Below are 22606 nucleotides of genomic sequence, written 5' to 3'. Positions count from 1 at the left end.
TGCAGGTACAGGCATCCTCAGTTGGATCCAGTTTCAGTGTTGTAACTCTCCCGAGGGACAAAAACCCCCGAAACATTTGGCGCCGTCTGTGGGGAGAGTACCTCTGAAATGGCTTCACAAGAGCTTGTACCAAATTCGGAGACCATTCGGCCTCCAAATGATGTACTGGTCCAAACGGACCATGACTCAGGTGACGACGCTGATGTCGAAACCTATGTGGATCCAAATGGATCCCTCATCTCTAAACGCATCCGCAGTAAGGAACGGCGAGAGCGTCCCCATGTTCAGGCAGGACCAAGCAAAACTGCTGGCCAGCCAAAGAAGCCCTCGGGGCGGCCGGTTGATCCTTCCCAGGCGGCAGGATCAACTCCCGTCACTCGGGATGAGCTAATGTCACTCCTGAGCAGCCTCAGGGGTGAAATCAAGCAGCTCGCCTCAAAGAAGTCGCCTACTCCTAGAAAGGAGCAGTCGGCCAAGAAGCCAGCCCAAGCTGGCAAACAGAAGTCGGTCAGGGACCGTCAGCCGACTCCTCATCCTGCTCCTAAGGAGAAGGCCAGGCCCCAATTTGACCTTAATCGGCTCCGTTTCCAAGAAATGGGCGCAAGAAAACCCATCCGGCACATACAGCCGGATGGTAGCAAAAAAACGTTCTCTGACGCTCGGCAATACATTGAGGAGAGGAGAACCCAGCAATCAGAGTCGGCTTCAACGTCGACTTATCATGATAGCTTTCGGAATACCTCTGTGAGGTGTTCCCAGTCTGTACATGAGACCCCAGCAAGCAGGCAAAGGGTTCAGTCTGGGCCACATGTGATTCAGTCCGCCCAGTACATGGCACAGCCATTGTACCAGGCGCCAGTTGTACCTTACATGCAACCTACCCTCTATGGAGGACAGGCGGCATACGGCTATCAGCCGATGGACTGGCAGCTTAGGCTGCAACACCTTGGAGATCAACCCTCTGCTTTCTCCAGGGAAATAACTGAAGCCGTACAGCCGGCCAAAGTTAAAAACATTCTGGTTGGAGCCTATGACGGGACCTCCAACCCAGAAGACCACCTGCTAGCATACACCCACCTCATGTATTTACAAGGGTTGGATGATGCCGCATGGTGTCGTTGCTTTCCAGCCACCCTGAAGGGCATAGCCCAGCAGTGGTTTGGCAACCTGCCGGCTGGCTGCATAAATAGCTTCAAGACGCTTGCGTTCTTGTTTGCATCAAACTTCTCTATGAACATCCCTGCCAAAAAGACAAGTCTTGACTTGGGCAATGTACAGCAGGGAGATAGAGAAGGTTTGCGATCCTACGTCAGGCGGTTCAATCTGGTCCGAATCCAGATTCATGGGCTGTCTGATGAGGTCGCCTTCACAGACTTCTTTAAGGGTCTGAAGGACGGGTCTACTTTTAAGTACGAACTCGTCCGCAAACAAATCTTTACTCTGCAAGGAGCCTTGCGAGAGGCGGAAGCCTACATACAGGCGACCGAACTCTGCTCCTCCAATAAGCAGTCGGACCATAAGAAGTCCGACCGGCAGAAAGAGACTCGGTCTGCTCAGCCGGCTCCTAAGCCAGAAGAGAGCAAAAAGAAAAAGCAGGTCTGGGCCATTGATAACTCTGATCAACCGGCCCAGAAGAAGAAAAAAGAGTGGAAACCGTACGTCCCAAGGTACGAATTTCACAAGGACTGCTGCTCCATCCTTTTGGAAATTAAGGATCGGCTAACTCTTGAAAAGCCGACTGCTATGAAAGGTTCCGCTGAAAATAGGAACAAAAACAAGCATTGCCATTTCCATGAGGATGTTGGCCATGACACGAACGACTGCTTTAGTCTCAAGCGGGAGCTCGACCGACTGGCCGACAAAGGACAGCTTAAGTCCTATGTGAAGTCCAAAGTGACTTCAAAAGCAAATCTGGGGCAGTCCAAGAAAAAGACTCCCCAGCCTGCTGTGAGTGCCGAAACTGATGAAGAACCGGTGTACACGATAGCAGGCGGATTTGCCGGTGGTGGCCCGACCATTCGGGGTACCAAGGACCATCTAAGAAAGATGGTCAATTCTGTTGAGGAGGGGGATACATCTAGCACATCCACCTTCCCTAAAGTTGTCATCACCGAACAGGACAGAGGCAAAGTCCGTCGGCCGCATGATGACCCTGTTGTCATTGAATGTAAAGTCGCCAACCAGCTGGTTGGCCGAATTCTGATTGACACAGGAAGTTCCTCTGACCTCATCAGCCTCAAATGCTTGTCCAATCTCAAGTACAAACCGGATAGCATGATGGAGGTCACCCACACCTTAGTTGGGTTTGGAGGAGGACTTGTGCACCCAGTCGGACGAATCGACCTACCTGTCCGCCTGGGAAGCAGGGGAGACGGTCGACACATGACCATCCGTCTCCTAGTGGTTGAAGAGCTCACGGCTTACAACCTCATCTTTGGCCGACCCACTCTTAATGAGTGTAAGGCCGTCATCATCCCTGCTCTCATGCTACTCAAGTATGAGAAGGATGATGGAACAGTTGGTTCCCTTAATGGGGACCAAAAGACGGCTCGAGAGTGTTATCTCTCGGACGTCAAGCCTGCGGCCGCAGCATCCGGCCGGGGCAAGTAAATGATTGACCTCGACGATGTCGAGGAAGAACAGTCGGCCCCACCAGCCGGAAAGAAAAGAAAGACTGATCAGCTGGTGGTGGTCAAAAAAGAAAAGCAATAGCAATCACTGACCGGGGAAAGGTCGGATGATCTTCGTCCCCAGCCTACTGGAGAGCACATTGATATCCCTCTGGATGATAGCCGTTCAGAGCGGACTGTTAAGGTGGGGACGATTGCCTTTGCAAAATTGGGTGAAAACCTTCACCAGCTGCTCAAGGAATTCAAAGACATCTTTGCCTTTGCAGTGGAAGAGATGCCAGGCATCAGCCCGGATCTCGCCGTCCACAAACTCGCCGTGGATCCTAATAAGAAGCCCATCCGGCAAAAGAAAAGAAACCACGGCGAAGAAAGAAGTCAGGCGGCAGCTGCCGAAGTAAAAAAGCTGTTAGATGCCAAGTTCATTCGGCCGTGCAACTTCCCTGAGTGGGTGGCTAACGTTGTGTTAGTAAAAAAGCCGAATAGAACTTGGCGGATGTGTGTTGATTACACAGACCTCAACAAGGCATGTCCAAAGGATAGTTATCCACTGCCTAAGATCGACAGTCTGGTCGACTCAACAGCCGGACATGCCCTGATGAGTTTCATGGACGCCTATTCAGGTTTCCATCAGATCCCCCTGTGGAAAAAAGATCAAGAAAAGACGGCATTCGTCACTGATCAGGGGTTATTCTGTTATACTGTGATGCCGTTTGGTTTGAAGAATGCGCCTGCTACCTTCCAACGAATGATTAATACGGTCTTAATTAATCAAATCGGAAGGAATGTAGAGGCGTACATTGATGATATGATAGTCAAATCCAAACAGCAGGCGGATCACCTTGCTGATCTCCGAGAAACATTCGCCACACTCAGGCGGCACAAGGTCATGCTTAACCCAAAAAAGTGTGTATTTGGTGTTGAGTCTGGGAAGTTTCTCGGATTTTTGATTGACCAAAGAGGAATAGAGGCCAACCCTGAGAAAATACAGGCGGTAATCGACATGCAGTCGCCCCGTACTGTGAAGGAAGTGCAAAAACTAACAGGTTGTCTGGCAGCCCTGGGGAGATTCCTTAGCCGTTTAGGCGACAAGTGTCTCTACTTTTTCCAGGCAATCAAAAAGAAGACAAACTTTGAATGGGGGGATGATGCAGAGGCGGCCTTTCAAAGGCTAAAAACTCATCTGCACTCTTTGCCGAGGCTTGTCAGCCCTTTGCCTAAAGAGAAGCTCTTCATGTACTTAGCCGTCTCTGATCATGCCCTCAGTGCTGTCCTCTTAGCTGAAAGAGACGGCATCCAGCTCCCGGTGTATTTCATAAGCCATGTTTTGAGAAATGCGGAGCTTCGGTACCCCATGGTTGAGAAATTCGGCCTTGCCCTTTACATGGCCATCAAGAAGCTTAAACCTTACTTCTTGGCGCATGCGGTAGAGGTCTATACTGACCAACCGATCAAACGGCCACTCACAACCTTGGAGTCTTCTGGACGAATGCTCAGATGGGCAATTGAAATACAAGGATTAGAAATCACTTATGAATCAAGGAAGGCAATAAAGGGACAAGCATTCGCTGACTTTATTGTCGAAATGACAAGGCCGGTTGTTCCGGACAATACGGACCAGGTCTGGAAAGTATATGTGGATGGGAGCTCCACTGTGAACGGCTGTGGTGCGGGGATTATCTGTCAATCTCCTGAAGGAGATAAGTACGAATACGCACTACGGTTCAAGTTTCAGGTCTCTAATAATGAGGCCGAGTATGAGGCCCTGCTGGCCGGCATCCGGTATTGCAAGGCGGCAGGGGCGAAGAAGGTATCCGCCTGCTCTGATTCTCAACTGGTCGTACTCCAGGTTAATGGAACGTACGAGGCCACTCATCCGGCCATGATAAAGTATTTGCAGGCGGTCAAGAGTGAAGTTGGGTCACTTGAAGAATTTCATCTAACTCAGGTGCCCAGGTCTTCAAACAATCAGGCGGATGCTCTGTCCAAGTTGGCATCATCCGCCTCCTGTGAAACGCCTCAGTCAGTCTTCTGGGAGGTCATGGAAAAAAGAAGTATATCAGAGGAAGACCCCATTGGAATTCTTGACCGAAGCTCAACCTGGATGGACAGCATCCGGACCTATCTTGCAGACGGCACGCTCCCTGACTCACCACGGGAGGCGGCTGTTCTAAAAAAACGAGCAGCTAACTTCGAGTTACGGCAAGGAGAGCTCTTCAGGGCTGGCTTTTTGAAACCCCTGTTGAAGTGTGTTACCCCTGAAAAGGGGAAGGAAGTTCTCGAAGAGTTGCATTCAGGATTTTGCGCCTCCCATATAGGCGGCAGATCCCTCGCGGCCAAGGCCAGGCGGCTTTACTTTTGGCCGACTCTGGAGTCGGATGCCATGGAAATGGTGAAAAAATGTGACAAGTGCCAAAAGTTTGGCAAGCTCATCCATCGTCCGGCTACAGACCTGACGGCCATCCACAGCCCAATACCCTTTGCCAAATGGGGCATGGACATTCTGGGGCCATATACAACTGCACCAGGCGGCAAGCGCTATATATTGGTGGCTGTGGATTACTTTACTAAGTGGGTAGAGGCTGAGGCAGTCAAAAACATCAAGACTAAAGACGTCATTTCCTTTATCTGGAGGAACATAATCACTCGTTTCGGGGTGCCCATGTCTATGGTTTTTGACAATGGTCCTCAATTTGAGACGCCTCAACTCAAGACTTGGCTGGGAGACCAGGGGGTCTCAAGCTTCTTCGCATCAGTCGGCCGGCCACAAGCAAACGGCCAGGTCGAAGCCTTCAACAAGTTAATCTCAGACGGAATTAAAAAGAAGATTGAGCGGGCTGGTGGCCTTTGGGCGGATGAATTACCACACGTCCTTTGGTCCATCAGAACGACTGCTAAAGGGGCAACGGGAGAAACCCCGTTCCTAATGGCGTATGGTGCAGAAGCTGTTCTGCCCATCGAGCACTATGAGCCTACCCTTCGAATCATGTTGTATGATGAAGAGGCAAATTGGGAGGCCATGCGCCTAGCATTGGACTCACTTCCAGAACGCAGGGGCAATGCTGCCTTGCGTCATGAGATATACCGTCTGAGAATGACTCGGGCTTATAACAAAAGAGTACACAAGCGTCCTCTCAAAGTGGGGGACTTTGTGCTACGGAAAATGGAGGCAGTCGGTAGGGCGAATGAACAGGGAAAGCTAACCCCAAATTGGGAAGGCCCCTACCGAATTTATGAGGAGATAAGAGACGGCACCTACCGCCTGGAAGAACCAGACGGCAGGCAGCTGCCCAGAACTTGGAATGTAGACAACTTGAAAAAGTACTACTTCTAAGTACGAATGTAAAGACCTCAATTTTGTAAATCTCACGTACAGTTAATGAGAATATGCCTTCATTTCCCAACTTATCTTTTTATTTAAGTGCCGCCTGTACCAAATACAGACGGCCAATATGTCTGGAAAACGTCTGTCCCAACAGCAGACGCCCCAATCCCTCTGAAGAAGCCGATTGTTTTAGAACAGTCGTCCCTACGAAATTCATCAAGTTTACACCAACACTTGATGAATATTTACTTGATCATTTAAGAGGCCTAAGGCCAGATAAAAGCATGATGAGGCCTATGGCCGGATGTTAATAAACAAAAAGAGACCGAATGGTCACAGTCTGCTCCAACATGAGCATGACCGTCTGCTCCAACATGAGTCAGATAACCGGCGACGTCCATTTGGGCGAATTCGTCGAGGAGAAGCATCTCCCATTTGGGTGGCACATTGCTCTACGAATATATCAAGCGGCCCTACCGAATGCTAAGGCAGCATTCGCAGTCGTTTGTTTTAATCGAAAGTGAAATCTAAAAGACCTGAATTTTCTATTTAACGCAGTCGTCACTGTTTCATGAGTAGAGGCTAATTGAGGCATAAAGCCGGATGCGCCTGTTATTGCTCAGGGGCAAAACAGGCGGAATATTTTATACAAGTTAAGTTAACTAAGCAATTATTGAGGCTATTGGCCGGATGACGTCTGATCCTTGCCTATGGCGCAAGACAGGCGGACAATTATTTTTAAAGAAAATTGGTTAAGTTACAAACTTAGCATTTTATCTCAAAGAGGCCTATGGCCGGAGGCGCTTGTTTTTGCTTATGGGGCAGAACAAGCGGAGGTTTACCCTTAGCAAATTAGCTAAGTTGAAAATTTGAGTTAGTTCGAGCCAATGGCCGAATGAACACTTATGTTTGCCAATTCTGGATGGACGTCTGCCGCGTGGTTTGGGGCAATCACCATAGTGATTGATTGACTTAGAAACCATGCATACTCTTCTAAGTATCAAAAATTTCTAAGTCAATCAATCCAATAAACCGAAACCACCCGACATCCGTCCAGGGGCAAGAACATTCGCATGGTATACAGGTTATAATACTTAGCCAAAAACATGCAATGAAAAATTCAAAATGCAAAGGACAACAACAATATGGATAACTTCAGCCAAATAGCCGAAGGATTTAAATTAAAAAAGACCAATCGTCACCAGACGATTGGTTAAGATTGTTACCTGGCAAAGCCAGAAAGATTGTCAAATTACCCGACCCCTCGGTCGGTAAAAATACAAATACTCGGCACGCAGGCCGGAAAAACAAAGTACTTGGCCATTCGGCCACAGAAACAGAAAAAATAAAAAGCTTAAGTGATCAGGGGAGAGCCTCTTCAGTGGCAGCCGGCTTGTCGTCCTTCGGCTGCTCTTCCTCCTTTTTCTCTGGCTCCTCCGCCTGATCCTCCTCCTCGCCACTAGAGGACGACTCCCCAGAAGAGTCGGACCCAGAACTTTCCTCGGCCTCAGCATTCTCAGCCTCTTCAATAAGGCGAGCGTCGAATGCTTTGCTGGCTTCGTCAAATTTGGATTTCCAAATCTGATAGTCCGAGTCCGGCTGAACAGCCGCCCAAGTGTCCCGCATGATGGCTTCATAATCGCTCATCATTTGCTTAACAAGAGCCTCTCTCTCTTGATCAGCCACGGACTCAAACTTGGACTTCAGCTGATGCTCCTGGTTGCTGAGGCGCTGCTCCAGGCGGCCCACCTTCTGCTTGGCTCTCTCGGCCTCTTCTTTGGCATCTTGAAGAGGCTCGAGCTTCTCCTTAAGAGTTGTAATCTCTTTCTTAAGGGAAGTGATGCGCAGGCGGGCCGAGTCCAGGTCCTTCTTCACCTGCATATTGGCTTCCGCCTGCGAATACATCATATCAAGCGTCAGATACTCATTCTGAGCAATATCAAATTGAGCTCGATCCAAGGCGGACTCGGCCTGAGCTTTAGCGACTGTTACCTTTTTGGATTTCTCCTTGAGGGGTTGCCTGAGCCCTTGGACGCGCAGCATGGCCTGCAAAAGAGCCGAATGGTTAAAACCAGGTGGAAAAAGGAATAATGCTTACAAAAAAAAAAAAAAAAAAAAAAAAAAAAAAAAAAAAAGGTTGCTTGAGCTAACTCATACCTCGCAGAGGTTCCCCAAGATGCCATCCAAGTCAAGGGTGCCGACTCCTCTGACAGACGCCTTGTCGTCAGGATCGACCGCCCTCAGCATGGACTTGGCCATCTGGACTACAGTCGGCCTCTGCACCGGAACTGAGAAGGAGAGAAAGTTAGAGAAAATAACTAAAGCACATCTATATGGGAGAACAAGGGGGGTGAATGAATTTTACCGTCGTCCTTCTGTTCCTCCTCTCTCCCCAGGCTTCTCTTCTCTCCTGCTGAGCCGACAGCAGTGGTGGGTTGCTTAAAGCCACCCTTCGATGCCCTCTGGGCATCCGGTTTGCTGATCTCCTTTTCAGCTTCGAGAGGAGAGGCGTCTGGGCCCTTCTTGGGCTTATGAGCAACGTGCTTCCGGCCGCCCTTGCCGGATGCGCTCACATCACCCGCCCTAGTCTTTGAAGGAGATTTGGAAGGCGCACCCTACATCAACACAAGATAAACTCAAGTTAGAAATCATTCGGGCAAATTTAATATTGGTCAGAAATAAAAGAGCAATTTTCTACCTTGGAGGTGCCGCCAGTTTTCTGTTCATCCACTTTGGTGTGAGTGGTTACTTCTGCCCTGTTTAAAACGTTCGACCTATATCGAGCAGCAGATACAGCCGGCTTCCTTGTGGCCGAGAGCTTTTCCATTGCTTTATCTGCAAAAATGAACAAGTGATTAGCATCATTAAACAAGTACTGAAAAGCGGAAGTAAATTGCATATAAAACAGACGGCCGACTACCTCTCGGCATCTCAGAACTTAGCCCACAGGCGGCTAAGAATGTCCCTTCTTCAAACCACTTGTACAAAGGGAGATAGCATTGATGGGTGACCTCCTTGTCCCCCTCATCATTCGTCCACACGGACACGGTAAACAACCCCGCGTCCATGATCTCCTCCCTTGCCCGCCTGGGAATAGGCGGCAATGCGCTCCTGCCTGCTAGGAGAGGTGGATCCTTATTCCACCTGTTATACTTTTGGTTCAGGCGGCTATCGGCAGACTTGACTATATAAAACTTAGTCCTCCAGTCTTTCCACTTGTTCTCTTTGCCAACAGCCATCATGTACCCCTTGCAAGTGGTCAAGGTGTACCAGCCTTCACCGCCCCTAGCAGGCGCCCTGCTCAGATAGTGCATATGGGCGAATGCTTCAAAGCTCGCCTCCACCTGCAGCATCTCACAGGCGGCAACATACCCCAGAATATTGATCCAGGAGTTGGGTACAAGTTGCCAGATACCTAGTTGGTATCCGTCCAAGATCCTCTCCACGGCCGGATGGAGAGGGAAGCGGAGGCCAGCCTGGAAGGCCGCTTCATAGCAGCCGAATGCTTTGTCTTGATAGCTGGCCAGGCTCGGCCAGGTTATGGTGTCGCCCTCGTTAGGGACCGACAAAGTGTAGCCATAGCCTAGGACGACCTTGCGCCTAAAATTGGCAAGGCCGGATGCCATGGCACTCCGCCTGCCTGGCGGAACATGCTGATAGTAGGGGGCTCTCTCCAAGCGCCTGGAAGCACTCGGCTCGGCCCAGCTTTCCCCTCTATCCACTGCCAGGGACTCTCTGGCAGAATCTATGTTTGACCTAGCCTCCTCTGATTTTACGGAGGCATTCTCTGAAGAAGATGACGAGGCCGACTCGTCATCAGAGCTCTCATTAGAGCTAGGGGACCGCCGACTGGTGCCAGCGGGGTCCTCCCCTAGACTCTCTTCCGGCGCCTGTCCAGAAGGCCCGGGTTGATATTCTTCATCCGCCTCCCCCAGGATTCCATCACTGGGAGTTCCACTAGATGTGGGCGAATGGTAATAAGTGGGGGTAGGAGGAAGATAGGAAGGGCTGTCAGGGTGTTCCGACAGCTCACTTCGAGGCACTCTTATTGAGCCGTCTGAAAAAACAGTCGACCCATCCGAATGGTAGAAAACTCCATCGGAGCTACACTGTCTTGCTGTTCTTTTGATTCTGGCCATAGTGTCCTGCACAGACACGGAAACGGTCGGATTCGGAGAAGTTCGCAAAGCAGGGTCTTTGGCCAAGCATTCGGCACTGCTAGTTCTAGACTCAGCCGTCCCCGGTGACCGGCTGATCACTATCCTACGCCGTGCCGCATGCAATTGGGGAACCATTTTTTCGAAAACAAAGAAAAAATGAAGAGTAAAAAGAAAATACAGGCGTTACCTTTAGAAGAAGGGAGAAAGACGCCTGGTTGACTAAAGAACAGTCGAACTGGTAGCCGAGTGTCGGATGCTTGAAAAACGCTTAGGGAATTTTGAGATTCTTTAGGTCAAAAAGTCCAAGATTCTCCAGAGATTCGCCAAGGTGTGAATCCAAGAGGGGGGTCAAACCTTACTATTTATAGGGGGGTAAAAACCCTAATTTTTCCCTCCAGTAATTTTTGAATCTGACCACTCAGATACTGACACCTGTCACAGGAGTCGCGTGCAATGCACGTGTCCCCTGTGAGGGGCAAATGATTTGGGTATTTTATACCCGGCCAAGTGGCCCAATCAGAAAGTGCCACGTGTCCTCCATATAGGTGCCATTTGGACCTACGGAATGATGACACGTGGAGGGAGGACTCTTCTCCGTCCTACGTGGACTGAAGGTCCAGCAGGGACCATTCAGTCGGCGACACGTGTCACCCAAAAGGTGCTTCAGAATCCTTTTGGGCACAGTGACACGTGTCACTCAGGTATTGGCCCTGGGATGGCGGCCTTCTAAGGCCCAAATCCCGAGGCGCCGCAAAACGGCGTGACCTAACTCCTAGGTCACGAGATCCTAGGAGGGCACACTCTTCTCTATAAATAGGGAATTACGTCATTTATGACGAGACACGAAAAAAGAGAGAATTTTTGACACACAATACGAGACAATACGTCACTTACCACAGAGCTGTCGTTTTCAAGGAACACACAGCACTTTACCTGAGCTTGGAATCCAAGCAGATAACTTTACTTCCGCACGTTTTATCTCCGAATATTTACTGACTTAGTCTTCGGAGGCGGACCACCGACCATCCGGCGGTCCGTTTGCTTTGCAGGTACAGGCATCCTCAGTTGGATCCAGTTTCAGTGTTGTAACTCTCCCGAGGGACAAAAACCCCCGAAACAGCAGAAGATGAGTGGTTGCCGGTGGAGCAGCCTCCCAGCGGTAGCGGCAGGGTAAAAGTTTTTTTTTTTTAACTTATAATTTTTTAATTTAATTTTTTTATTTGACCAATCACAAGCCGCCACATGTCAAGGAACTTGGTTCAACAAGTTAAATGACCGGTTAGGACCATTTTTAGTGGATTGAGTATAAAGGTCGGATTGTTTAAAAATAATCCTAAAGTAGGATATTTTTTAGCAGACGGCTCAAAGGTGAGATTATTTCGGGTAATTTTTCCAATTATTAAATACAACTTACCTTCAGTTATAAAAAAATAAAGTCGTTTGAGCATAATTTAGCACAAATACGTACACTAGGGATGTCAATTTAATCCGAGTTTGATTCGAATCTGATCCGATTTGAAGGAAAAAATCCGATTCGAATCCGTTTAAAATTAGTCTGAATCTGAATCCAATAAAATAGATCCGAATCCTAATAGGAGGTGGATCGGACTTGGACCCTACGCAAAGTCCTACCTTTTGTAATGGCTGAAGTAAAAAAATTATAATTAATAATATATATAATATTGTCTAATTATTGAAATGGTGAATGTAGTTACGTATCTGTGCTTCTCTTTGATGGCCATTAGGATAGGTGTTTACTCCTACACCTCTATGATGCATTGAAAGATGTTGTGTTCGTGTGATTGCTGGAATGTCCTCAGACGAGGGTGCTTGATGATGACTGTGTCCAGTACCCGACATTCTACATTTTTTTTTATTATGACCTATTTGTCCACACATACTGCATTTGTGAGGTTATCCTGCCCTTGTGACTTTAATACCCTCTGCTTCTCCAACAGATGGCCTTCTCTTTGTTGCTCTCCTGTTATTCAAAACTTTCATTACAGGTAATTCTATGGGTGTTTGCATTGACTGTGGCCCGTCATTAGGTCCATTTAAGGGCTCTAAAGGAAACTCATAAGCTTTCAAGTATGTTTCCTTATTGGACCAGTGGGAAATATATGACTCGGGGAGCTCATTGGATTTCAATATTGCTGTCACTGCATGGTGGCATAGAACCCCACTAAGCTGCCATGCATTGCAGTTACATGTTTTGTTTAGCAAGCTCACAACATACCTTGTTTGAATCCCCCTCTTTGACTCCATAGGAGAAGTTGCCATCCCAAAATGCCACCCATCTTTAGCATCAACCTTTGCCCTCTCAAGCCTCTTTTGTATTCTACGGCATATGTTTGTTTCTTTCTTCATCATGAAACCTCATTTTTTATGTATTCTCTCCATAAGACCCTCCCTAATGTCTTCAATCATGGTTATAATGGGTTTGTGTCTAGACGAGAGGATGTAAGCATTGAAAACCTCCTTCATGTTGTTGTCTACACTATCACATTGTGATTGACTAATGTAGAAAGCCCGTACCCATTTTTTATAGTTCATGTTCATTAAATCGTTCCCTACATCAGAATTTAGAGCCTTGACCCGAATTTGATTTGACCCGACCTGAACTCAAACCAAACCGGTTTGATCCGACCCGAGCTCAACCCGATCCGAAATTGACCAGACAAATAACTAATCTAATCCAATCTGTTTTGACCCAAACTGATATTAACCCGACCCGATCTTACTCCATTTGATTTTTACCCAATTCGAATTTAACCTGATCATAATTAATTATTGACCTTTTTATTCAAGTTCTTATACTATTGTACTGTATTTACTAATTATTAATAAGTTAACGTTAGTTTTTACTACAAAGAAATAATCTGGAGTAACAAGAGTTTACTTCATGTATATACTAACTATATAAAATTACTTTCTAAGCTTTATATTCGTCTCATCTAAAATTTGCTACAAATAATTTGTAATACTTGAACATTAAAACCTATTCTTTCAACTCGATAAAATATAAAATACATGAATGACTTGATATTGACCCAATAATAAGGTAAAAACTCAATAATAACTCTAGTTTAAAAATAACCTTATTTGGATATGAATTGGGTCAACTCGATTAAAATTCAGCCAAACATAGAAAGGAATTGAATTGAAATTGACCAATAAATGAATCAATGGATCAACCTTATCTTAATCAAACTGAACTTTACCGAAGCAAAATCATCCGAACTGAAATCAACCCCACCTAAATTCACCCGACCCGAAATTAAACCGGTTAAACCCGATCCGAATTTTTCCAAACCGAACATGAACTGATCTGGAGTTGACCCGACCAATATCCGATCCGGACTGGATAGACCATGGCCCGAATTTGACCCGACTCGACCCAATCCGAATTAAAAGAATAATTTTGACCCGAACATGTCCGATCCGAATAGACTCGATACAAAATCCATCCGGTTATCCAAATTGACCCCTCTACTTATATACTAAAGGCAAATAGAATATGACTCGTGTCAAGATCTGATTAAAAAATTTCCCACCAAAAAAATCGTTTTTTTTTTTGCCAAATCATCTATGTAAATAATTTATTATAATATTTTCTTTCCTAATTTAAGTTAAATGCCATTCCAAATATTTCATATTTAATATATTAAAAAGAATAAAATAATTTCAATATAGTGATATCTTTTCCTTCCAAAATCAATATAATTTTTGCAACCATATATAAAATTAATATGAAGTAGATATTACTAAAAAAACCATAATTTTATTTTATATAAAATTTTTATATTATACAAATATGACGTTAAATTTACTATTTAGGAAACTTTAATGAATATGGACTTTATTATACTCTTTATAAAGAGAATAGATTTATAAATAAATAAAAAATAAAAAAATTGTTGAACTATGTATAGGTTATTGTAAGTCTTTACAAAATTTGGTAAAACAAATGCGCGGGATTTAAGCTAGTATAAATTAAATGGAAGCAGTTTTACTTGGTACCTTGACCAACAATGGCAAAGAGAGTGAATTGAACATTGTGGTTTTCAATGCTACCATTTTTTTGTGAGTGAATTTCGAACTAAGAAAGTAGTTAGATACTCCCCCGCCCCCCCCCCCCCCCCCCCTTTTTTTCCTAAATTGATATACATTGATTTTGTTTACTATTGATATACTTTGATATTGTTTACTATTTATGAGACATGAAATTGATATGAAAGAGTCAATTAGTCCAATGAGTTTTATTAAATCCGCGTCTTTAATCAAATGAGTACTTTCACACGAGATGTACTAGTACAAATTCATTAAGAACACATAACATAAACATTGCACATATATAGATTTGATTAATTCAATGCATAGTGAGTGAGTGAGTGTAATTTTAAATGATCTTAAACAAAAAGGGTATATTTTCTTAAAACAAATGTCCCATTCACTTCATCTTATTTGGCTAAACTAAAATTATTTTAATTGAACTAAAATTAAATTTACAAAACTATAATTAAATTTAGTGAACTAAAATTAAATTTATTAAACTAAAACTAATACGTTAAATTGAAATTATTTTTGCTGAATAGAAATTTATTTTATATATTGATTTTTTAATATATTTCTTTTTTTTAAAGTTACTAATGTTTACTCAATTAATTTATTTTTTACTGATCTCTATTATATATATATATATATATATATATATATATATATATATTTTGTAAAGTTACTGATTTTTACTGAATTAATTTTTTTTACTGATATCTATTTTTTTTTTGTAAAGTTACTAATTTTAACTGAATTGAAATTGTTTTTACTAAACTAAACTTATTTTTAATTGAACTAAAATAATATTTTTTCTGTTTGAATTTTTTTAAGGTGAAGTGAAGAGGGTTAAAGTGTCAAACTTTGTAAATTTAGTACCATCTTTTTCCCTAAAATTTAAATATAGAGTATCTTATTTGGTACTCCCTCCATTTCATAATGTTAGTCCCATATACTATTTTGGGTGTTTCAAAAAGTTCTACCCATATTGAATATATTTCATTTATGATTTGATTTTTTTTTGGAATTAATTGATTGTGGATTGATGACATGACTCTAAGTAAGGAAATTTTTACCTTAAATTATGCAATTATGACTTGTGCTTTCCTAATAAAAAATATAAAAAGTTAAATAAGGTAAACTAATTATGAAATCTGTTATACTTTAATGTTAGATTCCAAATATATTTGTTTTCTTATTTTATGTGATTGATTCCATATGGGACTAAAGCCCTGTTGTATTCACCTTTAAAAAAAATAATTAAGTAAAAATAAGTTCAGTTCAGTAAAAATAATTCCATTTCAATAAAAATAAGTTTAGTTCAGTAAAATTCAGTTTCTTAAAGAAGAATTATAATAAAAAATCAGTAAAAATAATTTCAGTTCAGTAAAAATAATTTTAGTTCAGTAAAATTAATTTAAGTTCAGTAAAAATAATTTCAGTTCAACAAAAATAATTTCAGTTCTGTAAAAATAATTTTAGTTCAGCAAAATTAAGGTGAAGAGAACAGGGGCTAACATTATGAAACGGAGGGAGTATTATTTTAAGAATGTATGACAAAATGTAGTTAATGAATATATTACATTAATACTTTTCTATTTTAGCTTCTTATTTATACATAGCCCTAAATCATTTTCCTATTTTAATTTTAATTTTCATTTGAATAATTATTTCTACATATTCTCCAAATTTAACTTCTATAAAATTTTCATAAAATTTCATATGTGTTTGGGCACATAGTGTGCATGGGGTTACTGAGTCCGTCAGGTCATGAATTACTTGATCAATATTTTTCACAGTATTTTTGTGTGTCAGTTTGTCGCACAACTTGGTTGCCCATAAAAAAAAAAAAAAAAAAAAAAAAAAAAAAAAGCGCTGTAAATTTTATACAAAGCTGATCATAGCTATAAGTTTAGATACAATAATATTTATTTGACAATTACAAATTTACAATGAGGTTTTATAGTTGTGTACGTAATTATAGTACTACTTTGTATGATTTAAAGTTTATGTTAAAGTTTTATAGTTGTTCACGTAATATTACAATATGATTTAAAGTTTATATCAAACCATTTTTTTTTATTGTAAACTAGCCTTTTGGCCCGTGCAATGCACGGTTTGTTCATAGAAAATTGCATTGAGAGATGAGTGGAGAAATACCAATAAATAATTATGAGTGTAATATGTAAATGAAAACATAATCAAAGAAATAAAAATTTTGGGACTTTAATTTGAAATGAGACTTAATAGAAAGAAGATGGAGGGACTAAAATCAAAGAGGAAAAATAAAAAGGTAGAATTAAAGAGGGGAGATGAATATGAAGTGTTTAATGAAAGAGTTAAGAAAAATTGTATAATTAAAAATAAAAAATGTAAAACGACATGTGGCACATTGATTTGAAGAAGATAGAGAAGTGTAATAAAATGATGACATATGTCTTTTTTGGTTTGCTTTTTTAAATACTAAGTATAGATTTGTAACATATAACTCCGTGGTTAATTGGTTGACTTGGACTGTATGAGAAGTAGAGTTTAATGGAGGGTGCATGTTAATGCTAGAAACGAAAGGATTGGATCAAAATATCATAGTAGCTACAAAAATTAGTATTATCATACTTCCTCCGTTTCTATTTATTTAACGCGTTTGATTTAGGTATATATATATTTCCTCCGTTTCTATTTATTTAACACGTTTGATTTAGGTATATATATATATATATATATATATATATATATATATATATATATATATATATATATATATATATATATATATATATATATATAAAGGAGAGGAGAGAGTGAGAGTGAGAGAGAAAGAAAAAGCAGGTGGGGTAGTTTGTAAATACAGTAAAAAAAAAAAAAAGTTATCTTGAAAGAAAACGTGTCAAGTTTTGAAAAATAAAAAAATAAAAAAAAATCCTAAAAAGAAATGCGTGTCAACTAAAATGAAACGGATGTAGTATTTTGTTGAAAATAGTATAGTGCACCCGGGTGAACCATGAGCATGGTGCACCCGGAAAGAACATTAGACATATTTTAAAGAACATTAGAAAAAAAAAAGAACATGTTAGTGTTTGAAAAAGAACATACATGTGTTTGACAAAAGAACATGTTTGTATTTGACAAAAACATGACATTACAAAGAACATAAAGTCTTTACAAAAAGAACATGTTATTTTTCATGGTTACTTGGATGGTTGAACGTGTTTGAAAAAGAACATTATATTTGACAAAAAAGAACATGTTCGTGTTTGACAAAGATATAGGTGATCATTGGGTGGACCGGGCCAAGGTTTAAAAATCAGCTCACTTCTCGAGTCGGGCCAAGTTTTGGGCTGAAGTTTTTGTGCCCAAACCTGCCCAAAATGGTCCGGTCGTGCGGGCTTTTCGGGTTGAGTAAAAATAAATCAACTAAAATGCATAAAAACGCAATCCCAAACCAGCCCAAAAATTTAAATTTACGGGCCGGGTCCGACCCGATTTGGGGGCGAAAAAATTCTGCCCAAAACCCGTCCAAAATCAAGCCGGGTCGGTCTAACTTTGATCACCTCTAGCCAAAGAACATAAAGTCTTTACAAAAAGAACATGATAATACAGTAAAGAACATGTTCTTTTTTTTAGTTACTCGGGTGATTGAATTTTTTTTTTTTTAAATGTACATACAGTAAATAACATATTGTGTAATATAAAGAACATATAGTTCAAACTCAAAGAACATAATAATCAAATTTAAAGAACATATTATGCTCACGTTCTTTATAAATATCTATAATGTTCTTTTTTTCGCCCATGTTCTTTTAAATATACCTAATGTTCTTTCCGGGTGCACCAACCATACATTAGTATTATGTTTTCAGATACAGAAGTATCACATTCATGATAATTTAACATGTTATCTTTATTTCTCTCCTCATGTATTGAGTAATTTCATGATTGGTTGGCCTGAATTGTTAATATTTGATACAGTTGCTAAGCATGAGGCTGCTGTGGATTATTATAGCCGCATGGGCTTGCTGGTTAGCCTTACTGGTTCAACCACAACAATGCATGGGCTTCGCCGCCAATCGGTTCAAAGGCTCCAACCTGGATGTGAACAAGATCAGGTTCACCACTGAAAACGCAACAAGAGTTTCCTATATGAGGTTTATAAGAGATGTTTACAATGAATTAACCAAAAATGCGGATACGAGTGGAGAAATACCAATATTGCCGCGTCCTCTGCAACCCACTAATCCCCAGCAGTATTTTCATGTCGAGCTATCGAATGGGGGAATCAACGTTACACTAGGAATCGACATCAGTTACGCGAATGTCTTGGGAATTCAAATCGGTGATGAAGCTTACTTTTTCTACGAGGTGAGTTCAGATGTATATGAGACTGTGTTTCCAGACAACCGGGTAGTGCAACTTCCATTTAACATCAACTACGAGTCGTTGGAAAACGCTGCTAGAGTTGACGACAGAAGAGAAATCCCTCTAGGAATTGGCGAACTAGACTGTCAAATTAATGAGATGGATATTGGATATAATAGCCCATATAGAAACAAGAAAATTGCTAGAGCCCTTTTAGTTATGATACAGATGATCTTTGAAGCAGTTAGATTCAGAAACATCGAGCAAAGGGTGATCGAAAGTATACTTGGTGTATCGCAGTATGATAAGTTCTATCCAGATGGTTTAATGATTGAATATGAAAAGAGGATGCCCCAGTTTCTCATGATGAGAAACAAATTTTGTTTCTCACATGGCATTTTCGTAAATAAATCAACAACTTTATTTCACTTTTTTAACTGTGGAGCCCACAATACTGAAAAAGTTGTTGATTTATTTACGAAAATGCCACCATGAGAAACAAATTTCGTTTCTCACCATGAGAAATAGGGAATTTCCCATATGAAAACAACTGGGGTAATCTCTCCGCTCGTGTCCAATCTGCAGTACACGGAATTATTTCACCGGCTTTTCAGCTGAACATTGATGGTCAAGTTCAGACCATCTTGACCATCGACAATGTGAGACGGGTAGTTTTCTTTCTTGCAATAATGCCACTTATCTGCGTACCAAACCGGGTAGTACCAGAGAATTCAATCAATGATGGCTTTGCTTCTTCGTTAATGTCAGTAGTATCACCCATAAGCAGATCGAGACTCACTTTGCAGCAGAAGGAAATAAGAGGTTACGATAAATATCATGGTTATGATAAGTGCGACCAAGATTTAGAGCCTAAGGTGCACATCACTGGATTTGATGGCCTTTGTGTTTCAGTGGAAAATGGATATTATAATGATGGAAACGGTGTAGTTTTAAGTGTCTGCAGAAATAGGCAAGAACACCAACTTTGGAGCTTGAGATATTATAATGATGGAGCGTTGCAATCATATATCATTACATTGTTTTCTTGGCTATAGTTAGGATAAAGCTTTGATTTTTAATATTTAGTGACATGTTAGAATTTGTTATTAATCATGTTAGTATCATGCCTAGAATCTTGCTAACAATATTATGCTTTGATGAGTCTATTATGATGATGATTGGTGGAGTTAATGTTATTATGTTGCTTGATATTATTATTGTTATTGTTTGATCACGCCCTCTGTCAAGTTTAAAGAGAAGTTGTATTTGAAATCACGCTTAATAAGATAATTACTAAATTTATTTAGGCTAATATGATTTTAATTCAAGTGATCGCCAATAATAGATATATTTGTGCATTAATAATCAACCAATATAGATTAAACAGGTTTAGGATTAATATATTGATTGTATGTTAATTGAAAAGCGCACATGAATATAAGAAGAACAAAAGTAGAGGTCTATTTAGGGCAAGTTCAATCTCTTTTAGCTTAAATGTGTACCATCATCCTCGAATATCCAGTTATGGTTCAGAACCATCATAGAGTTAGCTATCTCTGTGATCGTGAATGGGGTGTAGCCTTCACCTCATGGACGGTTTACAAGTTCCTAAAACTTGTTGATGACTCTTTTACTCTAGATTCCTTTCCTTTGGACGCCACCATGCTTAGTGCATGATAACTGTGGGGCTCAAAGTTGGGTGCTTGAAATAATTCCCTACAGTTTTTGGCGACTCTGTTGGGGAGGAATTCTATTTTAGTTCCTAAAATTTATTTTGGCAATTGATTTAGAATGAGTGGATGAGACTTAAAACATTCTAAGTATTCATGTGCATAATTTTGATTAGCATTGTGGTATAAGCATAAAAAGGTTCGCATTGGAAAGACCATCTGTAATGCGTGAAAAACATAGATTTTTTACACGTAGGAAATATCTTTCACAAGTAGAATCGAAAAAACGCTACAAAAATTGGAAAATCCCGAGAACACATAAAGTTGTCGAGGAGTGTATGAATTGTCGCGAGACAGCGGAGTCCATCGTAGTGCGATGGCCTTATCGCGGCGCGATAGCTTTATTACAGTGCGATAAGGCCATCTTCTCGCGATGGATCCCGTTTTCTTGCACTGAGTTCTTCCAACACCGAACCAGAAATCTACCTTCTCATTTTTTACTGATTCTAGTACTGTTTGACCGATTTTACTTCCTAATTGAGTTTTTCCTTCTTTTCTGAAACCCATATGTGCTCTACATATAGCTTTATCCCTTGGAAATAAACGCTCCATCTACCCAATTGAACGCTACGTGCAACGAAGGGTACATCCGAGTTGGTGAATTCACCAAACCATGGAAGTAAGTTTAACTTGCGGGGTCCCATCTATACGCGCCAAGCCGCCAACCCTTTTAAAGGTAAGGCTTCTGCGCAATGCATCCGGACTCATAACCATGGACCCTCTTTGACTACCATAATCCTTGAACTTTAGAGAACTAGAGCCATGGTTAAGTTGCAAACTCATTGCATCATATTGTGACTACTTGACTACTTGTGAGTCTTTTTCTTGTGCATCGACTATATGTGATAGAACTAACCGTTTATTTTGACTTGTGCTTTTAAATAAGTCTTAATAAACTGATTAATGACTAAAGGACTTTTCTTAACCAATTAATTTAGCGAATTAGATAAATAAAGTCTAAATATATTTGACTTAACACGACTAGAGGCTTACCGTTTTGAATAGAACATCGGAAACAAGTCAAAACTGACGTTTCAATATTGACGAGGAGTTTGGCTTGTGACGCGAAGTGTTAGTGTCCATCGCGAAGCGATAGTAGTATCGCGCAGCGATTGTTCTGACGCGATGCGATAGTCCCATCAATTGAGCAATGGTCTGGTTTTCTGCTCAGGTCTTTGAGTCAAGTCTAATTTGTTAATTAATTAATAACCGAGGTCATAGTTTGGTTGTTAATCGAGTCTACTCACATAGTCCCATGGTCTTTGCACGAGTCTCAAGCATGTCACTTTCACTCAGTAGTCAAAAGCACACACTTTGTATATAAAAATCAAAGTCAATTCGAGTCTAGTCATTAAAAAGAGTCAATGGTGTAATATTACAGCACTTAGACAAGGAGAGAAGGGCGTCTAATCAAGGTCACCTTGCAAAACAGAAAACTGCGAACAATAGCAATAGTGGCTAGAAAGGAAAGAATGAAGAACGATAATCCTTCTTCCTCCAAAACAAATTACTCGTATAACGTTAGCATCTTTGACTTAAATGAAGTTCTTTCCATGAACAATCAAGGACATAAGAATTCATTTAGGAAAAACTTCACTCCTATTGGCTTGAGCTATGACACAGCCGCCGATCGCCTTCATGCTAAGGGACTCATCACTCCAACTGAACCAATGGAAGATCTACTAGTTGAAAGAAGGATGACCAATTGGAACCCGAACACACACTGCAAGTATCACCAAGGCAGGGGCCATGCTACTGATAATTGTTGGAAGTTGAAAGAAGTCATCCAAGACTTGACCGACAATAACAGGCTTCCATTGCTTCCTTCTAGCAAGAAGTCGGGCATTAATAGTGCTTCACTTTCAGATTCTTTAGCAATTTCTGATGAAGAGAATCACATCGATCCATCACTCCTCATCAAGATAATAGAAGAGCCTTATGTCATCGAAGAAGAGGAGGAAACCTTTTTTGATGCCATGAATGATTTCCCACCAACCAACGAAGGTCCCTCTAGAGAGGAAATATGTGCCCTCATAAATACAGCAGACGAGCTAGTACGACTAATCAAATATTACAATAAGAGAATAGAGGTGGCTGAAAAGCAATGCATTGTTGAAAAGATGATGAGCATTTCTCCATCAAAGCCTTTCGAAAGGAATCCATTTACTATCAACATAGTCACACCGCCAAGAAGGAATGACAAAACTTATACGCCTATCGGGGTCTCTTATGAAAAGATGTTAAAAATGCTCTTCGAGATGGGAAAGGTCGTCAGACCTCTCGAGCCAAGACCATTTGAATCACTAAAAAGGAAAAATTGATTCTACTGTCAGTATCACCAATCTGGGGGACACA

General features: G+C 41.4%; 1 protein-coding gene across 1 annotated transcript; it reads left to right on the top strand.

The window, feature by feature from the left end:
• Positions 1–18215: 18215 nt before the first annotated feature.
• LOC145575479 (agglutinin-1-like) lies at positions 18216–19576 on the top strand. The gene is made up of 2 exons (XM_081633346.1): positions 18216–18843; positions 19107–19576. The coding sequence occupies exons 1-2, from the start codon at positions 18216–18218 to the stop codon at positions 19574–19576; spliced, it is 1098 nt and encodes a 365-aa protein (XP_081489472.1).
• Positions 19577–22606: the final 3030 nt, after the last annotated feature.

Source organism: Chenopodium album, chromosome 2 (assembly GCF_948465745.1).
Source record: "Chenopodium album chromosome 2, dcCheAlbu1.1, whole genome shotgun sequence".
In the NCBI taxonomy this organism is placed as follows: Eukaryota; Viridiplantae; Streptophyta; class Magnoliopsida; order Caryophyllales; family Amaranthaceae; genus Chenopodium; species Chenopodium album.
This window is presented reverse-complemented; position numbering and strand designations above follow the sequence as displayed.